This window comes from Myotis yumanensis, unplaced genomic scaffold (genome assembly GCF_028538775.1).
Source record: "Myotis yumanensis isolate MYYU_CA2020_CCGP unplaced genomic scaffold, mMyoYum1.0.hap1 SCAF_12, whole genome shotgun sequence".
NCBI classification, from domain to species: domain Eukaryota; kingdom Metazoa; phylum Chordata; class Mammalia; order Chiroptera; family Vespertilionidae; genus Myotis; species Myotis yumanensis.
In genome coordinates this window covers 22,555,673-22,570,164 of record NW_027223763.1, presented here as the reverse complement: position 1 = coordinate 22,570,164, position 14,492 = coordinate 22,555,673, and the positions used below count along the sequence as shown (strand labels likewise).

The 14,492-nt window shown below is 33.7% G+C and overlaps 1 protein-coding gene across 1 annotated transcript in view; it reads left to right on the top strand.

Moving 5' to 3' along the window:
- Positions 1–14,492, top strand: part of SMC2 (structural maintenance of chromosomes 2) — a 54,468-nt gene that overhangs the window by 29,293 nt on the left and 10,683 nt on the right. The window contains exons 15-21 of the mRNA XM_070431008.1: positions 997–1,201; positions 3,044–3,179; positions 5,612–5,736; positions 6,542–6,735; positions 7,784–7,927; positions 11,100–11,294; positions 13,447–13,647. Coding sequence (XP_070287109.1) covers positions 997–1,201; positions 3,044–3,179; positions 5,612–5,736; positions 6,542–6,735; positions 7,784–7,927; positions 11,100–11,294; positions 13,447–13,647 — 1,200 coding nt within the window. The remainder of the gene's footprint in view (positions 1–996; positions 1,202–3,043; positions 3,180–5,611; positions 5,737–6,541; positions 6,736–7,783; positions 7,928–11,099; positions 11,295–13,446; positions 13,648–14,492) is intronic.

The following is a 14,492-nucleotide window of genomic DNA, read 5'->3' as shown; positions in this document are numbered from 1 at the left end:
TATTAACGACTGTATAACATTCAGCAGCAGAATCAGCTTATTGAGTAGTTATTTCAAGTGCAGGAGTTGAAAAGACTGAAACCTCGCAGTGCATTTGTAATTAAGATATTAAATGGATATTCAGTATATCTGCTGAAATTTTGAGAAGTCTTCAGTTAAAATTACTTCAAAGTACAATTGTGTTGATCTATACACTGTCAGGGATGGAGATGAGTGCATAGTAATTGAAAGGTGGTATTTTGGGTTAGTACTTCCTTTACTTTGAAGGCTTTGAAAGTTATTTCAACTTTAGGTCCAGTTCCAGTGTCAGAAGTAAATTGGGATTTCAAGTAACAGTAAAAATACAGCTAAATCCTTTAGCCAGATGTGTTTAATGTAGCTGCTACGTCACGGTACAATGCTGAATATGTGTTACATAGAGCCTCCTTTATTTTGACTTCTGCTGCTGCTAAGCTTCATAAAGAATGCTTAGTTGTTCTAAAAGACGGGCAGAGATGGACACTATAAATAAAGTCTGACAAGACAGTTGTGTCAAAATAAAGGACAGGGATTTAAAAAAAAATTTTTTTACTCAATTATTGTGTTTTTATTTCGGTGGCTGCCCTAGCATATTTAATTTAAATGAAAAAGCATTCACTGTGGAGCAACCATATTACTAATAATTGAAACAAAACATTTTATGTCAAAATGTTGGTCCAGCATTGCTATACTTTAATTAAGAAAGTCTGTTCGAATAGCCCAGTGTGGATTTAGAAACTTCATAGTGGCTCCTCCTTGCTGGAAACTCTCAGTAGGTCTTTCAGGGTTTAAATTTGAAGAAAAAAAAAATTTCCTAAATAAAACTCTTGAGATTTCCATAGCATTTTAGAAAGTTCTAAAGGAATTATTTTGCTAGATAAGTATTACCTAAATTTCTATTGTAGCAATTCTTACTATTTTATAAAATAATTTTGAAAGGAAAGGAGTAGTAAGTACGCATCTGTTTTTTCCCTACAGGTTGGCCCTAACAATGTTCATGTGGCTCTTTCCCTGGTTGAATACAAACCGGAACTTCAGAAAGCAATGGAATTTGTCTTTGGAACAACCTTTGTTTGTGACAATATGGATAATGCAAAAAAAGTAGCCTTTGATAAAAGGATAATGACTAGAACTGTAACTCGAGGCGGTGAGGTATTTGATCCTCATGGGACACTGAGTGGAGGTAGGTATTATATCATTTGTCTTCATAATTCTATGCGGTAAATAGGATGGGAGCGTTTATTATCTTTAACAGAAAATAGTAGGGTTGGAATGACTTAATCTAGAGTTTTATTACTAATCTAGATATTGGGTTTTCTTTTGAATACCTACCACATGACAGGTATTTGATAATATTGAGAGATTACATGATGTCATAGTCCTCGAGCTCTAGTCTAAGCATCAATCCTAGCTTTTTTTATTCATCTCAAGTAAAACTTACTGTTTATTTACTTTTGCTTTTTGCCCTATCGGAATATTCTAGTCACTGGGAAATGAAGTCTTTTCCCCCCCCAGTATATTTGTAGCTTAACCACCCATTTCTCCTTCATCAAACACGTTAATTTCTACTTTGTGTATATGCCACTGCTCCTGTCAAAATAAAATTAAATTTGCCCTGGAGATGGTACTTTTTTTAATGCTTTAAGAAAGGAATTCTTAGATAATGACCATATGCTTCTTGTTTTAATGTTTACCACATTGAGTTTACAGATCTGTATCAAGTGATCATATAATATCAAACACTGAATAATACTTACTTTATACTAAGCAGTGTTGTAAGATTGTGCTGTCCAAAATAGGAACTGTTAGCCACATGTGGCTCTTTACATTTAAATAATCAAAATTAAAATTAATTTCCTCACTTGCACAAGTCACATTCTCAGGGCTCAGTAACCATAAATGGTTAATTAATTGGTAACTGGAAAATGCAGGTAGAGAACATCTCTATCACGCTATAAAACCATATTCTAAGGGCTTTAAATAATTAACTCTTTTAATCCTTATAGCAACTATGAGGTAAGCATATCACAATCATCTCTCATATACAGTTGTAGAAAGTAAGGTACAGAGTGGTTAAATAACTTACTGATAAGTGGCAAAATTCAGAATTTGAACTCTAATAATTAGAGTTCGTGCTTTTAACCAAACCAAGAGGTAACACCTCTTACATATTAGATGACAATTTCTTTCTAGGCCAAGAAGACAAGAGTCAACAAAATGAATCCGATGATCAAATTCCCGGTGCACAATAAGACGACTAGTAGTTACAATGGGAAGACAGACCAAATATTTTTAAATATCTAAAATAGAAGAAACTAGATTTCATTGATTTGTATGTTCTTAAAATTGCTTCCTAAGGGATGGCAAATGTGTAACCCCATATCATATTAACAAAGTGCTCATAATGGCATTGCTAATTGACCTTTGTATTTTATCAAACCTACAGAGTTTTCTTGCCAATATAACCTCAGCCTGTCAATGCCATACAAATACAGTTGTTTATAAAGTGAAACCAATTCTCTCTGCTGTATCAGCCCGGACAAGGTTATGGTATAACAAACAGCCCCCAACTCTCAGTGGCTTACAAGTGTTTTTTTTTTTTTCATGATTATGCTACAATAACTATAGGTCATTTGTCTCTGTCCCATGCTAATCCCATTCTGGAACCCAGGCTGAAGGAGAAATGGGCGAGGGGGAAAATGTGGTGATTTAGGTGCTGTCATTTAAGGCTCACTTTCAGAAGAGGCACATTTCCCATTTTGTTGACCAGATCAAATTACATGCCTAACCCCGATCTTTATGAGGAGTAGGCAGGGACAGTAATTAGCTTGAACAAATAACCCACCACATCTACTTAGAAGTACTTACCAAGTATGTATGTTGTAAGATTTAAATGAAGTAAATTCTATAATTTCATAAGCTCATTGTAAAGGATTGCATATGGAATCATTTCAAGTATAATTCTCTTAGAAAACTTATTTACTAAATATGTGATAACTTATTGTACAATTTCAATTTCTATTAGGTGCTCGATCCCAAGCAGCTTCAATTTTAACCAAGTTTCAGGAGCTCAAAGCTGTCCAAGATAAGCTGAGAATCAAGGAGAATGAACTACAGGCTCTAGAAGAGGAATTAGCAGGTCTTAAAAACACTGCTGAAAAGTAAGACCTATTGAATTAAGCTACATATATTTATATATATTCTTTTTGGTCAAAGATTTTGCATGGTAGAAAAGGAAAGAAAATATACCTTTATTTAAAGAAATGCAACTTTGACTTTTTTTCAGACTATTCTTGTTTTTTTTTAGTTGAATAAGTTGTGAGTTGATAACTTGTTTGTTACTCAGTTTTTCTAATAAAAATAATGTCTTTGTTATAAGAAATTAATTAAACAGAAGGAAAAATTAGCCAAATATTCTCCTTTCCCTTTGAGATGTACTCTGGAGGTTGCTAGCAGATACTTGGTCCTTGATTTGAATGAAATAATACTGTGTAGAATTGATCAGGTGTCTGCACTGACTTTAGCAGCATTATGGCTGACCTATAGCTATTGAAAATTATTAGGTTGTGTACGGAGGAAGTAAGTTCATGTCAGAAAGTCACTGCTAAAATTAAAGTGTCCTTACATGTTCTTCTGTGGGTGTAGATTATAGGTATGTATGTGAACCTTTCAATATTACTTCTGTTCATGTATGGTACAAGGTATATGCATGTTATAATATTTTCAAAATTGGGATTATGGTGTTTAATGTAACCTCTTTGTAACTTAGCATTAATCACTTTTGAGTGCCTCTTCCTATATGCCAAATACCCTTATAGGAGCTGGAATATAGTGATGAATCAAACAGATAAATCTCTTCTTTCATCGTGTGTGTGTGTGTGTGTGGAAACAAACACTAAAGAAGGTTAAATTGGTAAAGTGTGTTAGAGAAATGCTAAGTTCTAAGGAGAAAAAAGGACAACAGGAAAGGAGATAATGAGCTGTCCAGGGCAAACAGGTGCAGAAATTACAGATTTGGTGTTCAGGGAAAGCCTCGCTTAGAAGGTGGCTGTTGAATGATGTGAGTGAACTCCACGTGTGGTTATCCTGGAGAAGAGTCCTTACTTGCTTTGAAAGGCTTCAGTAGTGTAAACACTACAACTTACAAAGTACATTATATGAAAGTGTAATTTTTTCCAGTCCCTCTGAAGCTGGCAATTGGTAACTGAGATAAAATTAAAATCAGACATTTTATTTAGAATTCACAATGCTGAATAAAGGTTTTTTAAAAATCTACATAAATTTAGAAATGAAATTTGTAGCATTCATTTAAAATTATCAAAGCTTAGAATGGTAACAAGATATTTAGGATACTATGTATATTGAAGAAATTGTTATAATCAGTCAACATGGTCATTCCAAGATACAGTATATCAGAATGCCCACTTTCAAACATCATATTCATGTTTAGCCTGCAGTAACATAAATTAACCATAAAGTGACTGAACGTTTTCTGTGAGAAAAATGCAACAAGATCTTCCTGAGCTCTGTGTGGAAGCTCTGGCATGGCAGTGAGTTTGTGCTCACATTTGGCTTAGAACTATTAACTTTGTTCAGCAGTATTAAATCATTTATTTTGCAAAATTGTCCTATAGATTTGTAGCACTGGGGTTAAGGAAAGGAAGTAGATTTTGAAAAATATGAGAATGGAAGGGTCAAGTAAAGCTATTCTTTCATAGACCATATCAGGAACATAGCCTTTTTTTTTTTTAATTGATGTCAAGCAGTTTGAGGCTAGATACACATAGAAGTATTTGTTTTATACTTTTCCCTCAAATTTCATGATTTTCTAATTACTTGAAATTTAACTGTAGCTGAATTAGCTACATACTTTCTAAAGAAATAACTAAACAGCCAGAACTGGGGTAGATCCCAGGGTTTGCAAGGAAAATGCATTGCAAACGTTTACTCTGTGCTGTGCACTTTTAAACTATGTCTCGTTAGTAAATGTAGGGAACATCATTTTTTTTTAACATTTGAAAATGGAGATTACTAGATAATCAAATTTAAAAAAAATTTAAATTTGTGTGTAAATATGCACTGAGTGGCCAGATTATTATGACCACCCCATCAGTACTTCATTGACACTTCCAAAAATACTGAATATTGAAAACTTCTTAAGCAAATACTCTCAAGGTTTTATTATTATTTGCATAACTAATTCACTTCATTGTACTGATGGGGTGGTCATAATAATCTCGCCACCTAGTGTATAGTATTAATCTGGAGTTTTTCCTTTCCGTAAGGATTAGTAGGAAGGGTTATTTTTAAGGAAGCCCTATTTCATTCAAAGATGATTTTTATTGTTTTCTAAAAATAGAAGTATTGCTGTAAATAATTATCGGTCTTGGTCATTTCGAGTTGTTAACCTCTAATGACCAAATCAACCTTGAATTTAATTGATGCCTCAAAACTATTCTTGTAACCAGTGGTATTTTATATTGTTTATGTTTAGTATGTGAGTTTATTTTAGGTAAAAGCCTGTAGTTTTGGATTCATGTCTCAAACATCAGAAAAATTATGTTCATTTGGTACAAACTTCTCTTTTTCTAAGGTATCGCAAACTAAAACAGCAGTGGGAGATGAAAACTGAGGAGGCAGATTTATTACAAACCAAGCTCCAGCAAAGTTCCTATCACAAGCAACAAGAAGAATTAGATGCTCTTAAAAAAACCATTGGTAAGATGAGGAACTGTACTTAATGTGTTTCTGATAACCATACTTGAGGTATTTAGAGCTTATCTTTATTATGTAGTTATTTGAATTATCTTTAAAACTTATTTTAATTATTACATGTTATGATTACTATATTGCCAAATTCTGCCCATTTGTAGAAGTACACATTTGCACTAGTGGCATATGAAAGTCCTCATTTCTCCAAATCCATTCCTGTTCAGACTTTTAAAATTCTCCAGGTTCTATCAGTGTGTAATTTGTGAGAGTAACATACTCATTCTATCTTACTTTATTCTTTCTTCTTAAATTTAGAGACAATATTTTTACTATGCTTATCCTAGACATGTTTTCACAGTATTTCTCTTGAATCAAAGTAAATGAGCGAAGATCACAAAGTAAGCTTGTTTATAGAATTAATTCTAAGCTTTCTGGCCATTATAATGAAGGAAAAATACCATAGTTATTCTCTCTGTTCTGGTTTTAGGAAGCACACAGATATTAAAAAGATCATAGACCATCTTTTTAATATAAGTTATAGGTTAGGTTTATATTTGTTAATTTCATATGATTGGAAATAATTTCATTATAGATCTTCAGATAGTTCAAGTATGGCTCTTATGCAGGATCTGTGTTTCAACATACCATTTCTAGAATAAGATTGGAATAGTTTTGTTTTGTTTTGTTCTTTAACTTCTAGCCTCTAACTTTCCAGACCATTTTTTCTATTAAAAGTTGAATTTGTAAGCCATTATCTATAACTGTTAATAGTTGAAGTACCTCAGCCACATTTGCCTACTTTATTAAACAGAGGAAAGTGAGGAGACCTTAAAAAACACCAAAGAAATTCAAAGAAAAGCAGAAGAAAAATATGAAGTATTAGAGAATAAAATGAAAAATGCAGAAGCTGAAAGAGAGAAAGAGCTGAAGGATGCTCAGAAAAAACTTGATTGTGCCAAAACAAAAGCGGATGCTTCCAGCAAGAAAATGAAAGAAAAACAACAGGTAATAACCTTTGTTAAAATAGAACCAATCATTTAACATCAACACAGAGCTGAAGGTGGTAGAGCACCAGTGGTTGGCCTTATTTTTCAGTATTCATCACAGAATTTAAAAACAAAGAGTACTTTTTTAGGAAATACATCTTGTTATGTCATATCAGATTCAGTATTTATTTTGTTGATCATTTATGTGAATGTATACTGTGAAAGAATGATGTAGGACAAAGCATGCTGTATTTATGGAATGCCATTCGATTGTAGGTTGGTGATATTTGATTATATCTTTTGGATAGTACCAAAGCTGGGAATTAAACCTAGATTTTTTTCTGTCTCCAATGTCTATGTTCTGAACCACTGTTCCATAAAATTTCACTTTTCTTCATAGTTATTTTTTTAACTCATGCTTTTGTCATTAAATAGCTGCACAAATTATTTTCTAATGATAAGAAAGGCTATAATAGGAAAGAAGAAAATAGAGAAACTATTTTTTTTACATTGTTTAGAAAAGGCTTTACCTGTATTTAATGTATCTGTTATTTAGGATTCGATATTGTTTTCCCCTATAGGAGTAAAAGGAAAATAGTTCATGCAGAGTTCCTTGAACTGGTAAAAAAATGACAAATGTATGTGCAATATTTAAGTATAGGAGAGTAAATTTTATTTTCCCTCCCTTCTTCTGGTGAAGCAGTTTAGATATGTTTTAGGTCAGTGATGGCGAACCTTTTGAGCTCGGCGTGTCAGCATTTTGAAAAACCCTAACTTAACTCTGGTGCCGTGTCATATATAGAAATTTTTTGATATTTGCAACCGTAGTAAAACAAAGACTTATATTTTTGATGTTTATTTTATATATTTAAATGCCATTTAACAAAGAAAAATCAACCAAAAAAATGAGTTCGCGTGTCACCTCTGACACACATGTCATAGGTTCGCCATCACTGTTTAGGTAGTTAAGCAATTAAGCTGTTGGTCTTACTTGCATGAGAGTCTTACTAATTTTGTTGATATGTAGTATTTACTTTTCAGTAGTTAATGCCCTGTGTTTCTTATAGGAAGTTGAAGCTATCACTCTGGAACTGGAAGAGCTCAAGAGAGAGCATGCATCCTGTGAACAACAGCTTGAAGCTGTAAATGAAGCCATCAAATCCTATGAAGGTCAGATTGAAGTGATGGCAGCGGAGGTGGCTAAAAGTAAGGTAAGGTTTATTTACCATATTGAAGAAATTGCAAATGTTCATCTACTTATATAACATTGGCTAGAAGACATTTAATTAGAGGTCTCAATCTCTTCACTCAAAAATAACTACTGATCCAGAAAGAGTCCTGAAATAATGTTACTAATTATTTTAGTACAGGTTTATTCAGATAACAAAAACTACACAGTAATTTGAACGGGCAACTTTTAAATTAAGAAAATTATTAACAGTAATAGGAATTTGGAATGATGTGGGATCACTAAGGAGTTTAGAGAACTCTGAAAATAGGAACAGCAGATAAGGGAACAGCCATTACCTGTAGGGCTGAAGCAGTGTCCCCTTGGACGAAATAAATCTGGAAAGAGCCCCATTCCACTGCAGGGCTGAGAACCAGATGTAGTTGGAGAAGACCTGACTGTGGCCCACTGGTGAGGTTTGGAGAGCCAGGGAAAGCCCTCTATAGGAAAGTGCTGTGTGGGCGGCACTTGCTAAGAAATAGCTTTCTGTGATGCCAGGGGAGACTGACTGTGGGGAGGCGCCTAGCCTGTGAACATGCTGAGAAGCCCCCTCACTGCCATGAAGCTTGTCCTTGAGAAAAGCACACCAGACAGTAAAGCCCCTTCCTTCTACACTGTCCCCACAGCATCCTTTCCTGATGAGGCATAATATTGTAGCTGGCGAGGGAGACTTCAGGATAGCAGAAGCAGGCAGTGGATTTGGAGTCAAGGGGGTTTCTTAGGGTATGTCTTTATTATTAGAGATTGCCCCTCCTGAATATTGGATACCCTCTTGTCCCTTTTTGTGATTTTGACTTTGAATTCTGTTGTTTCATGTTAATAAGTTATAATTGACATTCGTTTCAGGTGTAGAATATAATGATTAATATTTGTATATATTGCAAAATGATCATCAAAGTAAGTCTAGTTAACATCTGTCACCACACAGTTATATTTTTCATGTGATGAGAACTTTTAACTTATTCTCTTAGCAACTTTTAATTATGCATTAACTAGTAACCACGCTGTTTAGTGTATGTACTTTCATTTTTGTGATATAAGAAATGAAGTTTTCTGTCATGTTGCTATCAATACTGTTTTTTTAAATAGTATGTTATTGATTTTCATGTTAACAAAATGTACACAGCTTAACAGTTCCATTCATTTACCTACATTGTGGTAAAAGAATGTTTTTGCCTTGCTTCTACATCTTCCCCTTGAAACAACTTTTAATTATTGTATTATCCTGTATTTTGAAAAGTAGGTCTTTCCTCTTGATTCTTTTCTTGTTTAAATTCGTTTTTTGTTGTTGTTTATAAGGGATAGAAATGCTTCTCAGCTTTGTGGTTTGTGACTAAGTTTTCTATAGTTTCTATTATGTCTCCAAAGGAAATTTTAGTTTTTAAAACATTGTTTCCTTTGATTTATCTTTTAATCTCATTCTTCCATATTTTCTGTCTTTCATGAATATCATGGTGTAGAATTTTTAAAAATTAGACACTCTTTCCTTCATCTACATAAAGTCAAAGCATGTACCTCTTTCTATAAAGAGGGTATCCATTTCTCTTTATGGAAAACTATAAAATGGGTCACTTAGTTTTTAAAGGTTGTTCTTTCATACATTACATTCTAAATTGTTTTCCTTTGCTGGTAAGAGGTGTCAAGGACATTCTAGGGAGTTAAGAAAATAAACTGCCTAAAACTAACTAGCTTAAAACAAATAACACTAAAATTTTGTTTCTGCTCAACCTTAAGTGACAGATTTCCTGTTTTTCCCTACCATTATAAAAACGATTATTTAAAAGATTAAAGATTGCACTGCAGGTGTGACTGATTTAATGTTTAGGCAGTCTTCTTCATAAACATGTTTTTGTCAGATACAGCATTAGTTACATTCAGCATAAACTTGTCTGTTTTCCTTTGGTTAATATCACCAGAGTATTTTTTATTATTGTTTTTTAAACCTTTTAAAAGGCTAAAATGTCTTTGGGTCTTTTTAGATCAGCGATTTTCAACCTTTTTCATCTCATGGCACAAATAAATGAATTACTAAAATTCTGTGGCACACCAAAAAGTATGTATATTTTTTGCAGATCTGACCAAAAAATGTGTCAAGTTTGTATTGATATACAACAGACGGCTATTGTTGTGTTGGCTATTGTCATTTTTTTATTTGACAATCTAAGGGGAAAAGGTCAGTGCCCCTGACTAAATAGTCAGGTATTGCTTGTTTTAAAAATACTGTGGGCACGCTGGTTTAGATCAATGCCATGATTTATCTTCCTTCTGCAGAAGCATTTTGGGCACATTCAGTAACCTAATCATAATGTCAAGTATTCTTTATTGTTCAAAATTACCTTGTTTCCTTATGGGCATGCTTAAATAATTATTACATTCACTTTTAGTCAGGTTGTTCTTCCTGAGTCTTTTAGGGAGCAGGTTGTCCTATTTGTTTTCCATCACCCAAATACAAGTTGACCTAGGTTTTTTTGTCTGTAGGTATTTGTGTGAGTTAAGATCTAGGGAGAAGCATTGGTGGTAGACTAAATTCCAGGTGTAATGACCACTTTGAGGTTGGGGGATAGAAGTCAGACCAGGAAGTTTTCCTTTGTGCCACAGATCTAGTTCTTCAAAAAAGTTCCTCTTTCTTCCATTTCCCTGTTTTGACCCCTTTTCTAGAACCAAACAGTGACCTTCCGTTGTTACTGATAAAGGTAATGTGGCTTACATCTACAGAGGGGAAAATGAACAGATCCCAGCCTACCTTATTTCTACCCTTGTTTTTTGCTCCTCCTGATAAGTGTCATTTGGGAGTTTATCAGATTACCTTATTAACTACCCAGAATTGCCACTTTTTCGAGAAATCTCACTGGTCAGATTCCAATAGTCTCTCCTGGCCCCAATTAATCCTAACTACATTATATTCAGCAAAAACTTTGTTGTCTCCAGCATAATCAGTGCATCTCATCTCTCTTTTTTTTCCTAGTGGAAACCCCAGTTTTCTATGTACAAGTTTCATTAGTCATTTTAATGGGGATATAATATATAGAGGGTATGTGACTACTGCCTGTAGTCACATTGCTATCTTACCCACAAGGCTGTTAGATGATCTTTTAGTGAACTAAAAATATCTTCTATATCCTTGCTATATATCATCTCCTAATTATTTGTTTCAGGAATCATTAAATAAAGCTCAAGAAGAGATGACCAAGCAAAAAGAAGTGATAACAGCCCAGGACAATGTAATTAAAGCTAAATATGCAGAAGTGGCAAAGCATAAGGAACAAAACAATGAGTCTCAGCTTAAAATTAAGGAACTGGACCACAACATCAGCAAACATAAACGGGAAGCTGAAGATGCTGCTGCAAAGGTATGTTTGTATTCATTATTACCCTTAATCATATTTTTGCTTCTGGGTTATTGAGATATTCCAGTAAACTGCTGGATGAAGAACTAAGTATAAATGGCAGAACTACTGTGTAACATAATTTTGAAGCTTTAAAACTACGTTAACTGCTCAGCGATGTGCATTTTTACCAATGGCACAAATGTTCTTATATTTAATTCAGGTATTCATACCAATCTACAAGGTGTTTTTACCACATATTTAATGGTCTCCCATACAAATGACTGGTTTTTCCTCCCAGTTCATGAACTAATATTCATAGAACTATTACTAATGTGTCGGTAGTAATAATAAATATTCTTTACCTTATTTCACATTGGATTTAAAGACTCACAGAAATGTACATACAGGCAACTTCTGAACCTAATTGGCTTCTGGGTGTCTTTCTAAGGATCAACATAATCAATTTTTGCATCCTCACCTGAAATCTGACGTTTTACCAAACAGTTGTCTTTTTTTTTTTTTTTTAAATGTGTTTTAATTGATATCGGATAGAGAGACAGGAACATCGGTAAGAGAGAATCATTGGTTGGCTGCACCCTGCATACCCCCTACTGTGGATCAAACCCACAGCCCATGCATGTGCCCTGACTAGGAATCAAACCCTGACATCCTGGTTCATGGGTCGACACTCAACCACTGAGCCACACCGGCTGGGCTATCTCAGGTTTTTTTGTTTTGTTTTTGGTCACTTAGTTTTAAGTATTTTAAGGAAAATACACGCTTTTGGAGAAGTTCATTGCTTGGTTAATGGGATGCATCCATTAGTCTAAATAATTTACCCATTAAGTTTTCTTACGAGTATGTAACAGTTTGGTGCCTTTAAATTTTTTTTAGCATCATTAATGTACAACAGATTTATCTTCAAAAAGATCACAGTATACAAAACAGTCTCTCCACCCCCTGAAAGAGCCATATTTAGGTTAATTACTTGGTTTTAAAAAATATTTTTTTATATCCACATCATAATATCCTAATATTTTATTAGTATTGACTTCCCATTAGCCTTTTTGGTCATTAAAAACGCTAGTATTGGTGACTGGTAGGGAATTTTATTTACAGTTAAGGCGGTAAAGAAAGGTACCTGAAAGTGGAACTGCTAAAAAGTCAATGATCCTTTGAAATACATGGTTTATCAAATATTTATTACCAACTAGTATCAGATGCTAGATAAAAGGATGAGCAACATGTACACAGAATGCCTTCATAGAGTTTACGTATCAGTAGGGAAGACAGACTAGAAATGATCATTTTTACTTGGAAGCCTAGAGATGAGACCATACCCAGGGAATTAATAAAGAAACAAATTGATAAATATTATTCTATTAGTCAAAACTAACCTTAAACACTACATTTTTTCATTGGTTATATAAAGGACTTTTTTTGTGTGTGTGCCTGGTCAAAAGAGAGTGACGGGGATGGAATCAATGTTTAGGACAGTTTCTTAGGATATAATTCTGAGAAGAATTATTAGGTATCAATCAGGAATAGGCTTCCACGATTTTACCAAATCTATAACTTAAGTATTGTTATAAGAATTTTAATTTTCAGTTTTTTTAAAATATGTTTTTATTGATTTCAGATAGAAAGAGAAAGGGAGAGAGATAGAAACATTAAGGATGAGAGAGAATCATTGATTGGCTGCCTCCTGCATGCCCCCTGACTGGGAATCGAATTGTGACCTCCTGGTTCATGTGTCGACACTCAACCACTGATTCCACACCAGTTGGGCCACAGGTTGTTGTCTTTTTTTTTTTTTTTTTTCTAAGCAATGATTGAATTTGGTAAAATCTAAAAAGCCTCATCTGACTTACATTTCATTCCAATGGAAATGTTTTACATACATATACATTATAAAAATTTCTGTGAGTTGGCTTTATTATCATGCTTAAGTAATAGATTATATTTTAAAAAACAAGAAATTTCCTAATTTCTTAGGCCTGGCTACCAGGTAAAATACTCATACTTACTATAGGTTGGTTCACTGTCAACAGTAAACCTCATTTTTTCAAGTGAGTTATTGTGGTGTTGTCCTCCAAAGTGTTTGACTTAAAATTAATAAATATTTAAATGTAGCTTTATAAACAGTGATAGATCATTCTCATTATGTGACTAGGTATCCAAAATGTTGAAAGATTATGACTGGATTAATGCAGAGAAACACCTCTTTGGACTACCCAATAGTGCCTATGATTTCAAAACTAATAACCCAAAAGAAGCTGGTCAGAGACTTCAGAAGTTGCAAGAAATGAAGGAAAAACTAGGAAGAAATGTCAACATGAGAGCTATGAATGTACTAACAGAAGCGGAAGAGCGGGTAAGTCATTTTCTTATGACTGGCAATGTTAGAACATGAATAGCATTGTAGCCTCAATGGCTCTGTATAACCTCTGAGGTGGTTATTAGGGTCAAACTTTTGCTTTATGTCTTTGGTACTTGCTTTTTCCCCTGTTTCCCTTTTCAGTTCTTTGTTTTCTTATTTCATTCTTTTTGCAATACCTTTTGTTTATATGTTCTGTTCTACCTTGAATGACTTTTCTGCTGGCTTTGCCCTTTTGTCATAAATATGTTCTACTCTTATTCTTGGTATAAATAAAAATACTTTCAGATCATGTTAACGCTTCACATTGCTATTATCATTTGTTTCACTTACCTTGAGAGGCTAAGAAAAATAAGGTATATTGCCTCCTTACCAATCTCCAGTGTATACTGGAAACATTATATAAATAGAGATTAAAACTGTTATATATGTAACCAGTGTTTTCCTAATCTGTAATTCCAGCAGCATTTTCTATTTAATGCTCTCAGTTGCTCGATAATGTTATCCATCTCCCCTACTCTGACAAAACATTTATAGTCAGCCATATCACTAGGAAAATCCAGAGGGGAAAGCAAGCCCTATTCTTGACTAGCAGTCAGAGTAATTTTATATTATGCCCTATACCTTCTTTAATTCTACAAAATTTCATTTGAATTTGTATGATGGAGTTAATGAGAGCTCTGTAAAACTGATAATACTTAGGATGAGCTCAATTACTTTTAAGAAATTTTGCTCTAATGAGTTTAATAACAATACCACAAAACTGTTGACATACAAACAGGCTAATAATGTGCATGTTGTGATTTCTATAAAATGTTCCTGCTGGTTTTCATTTCTCCATT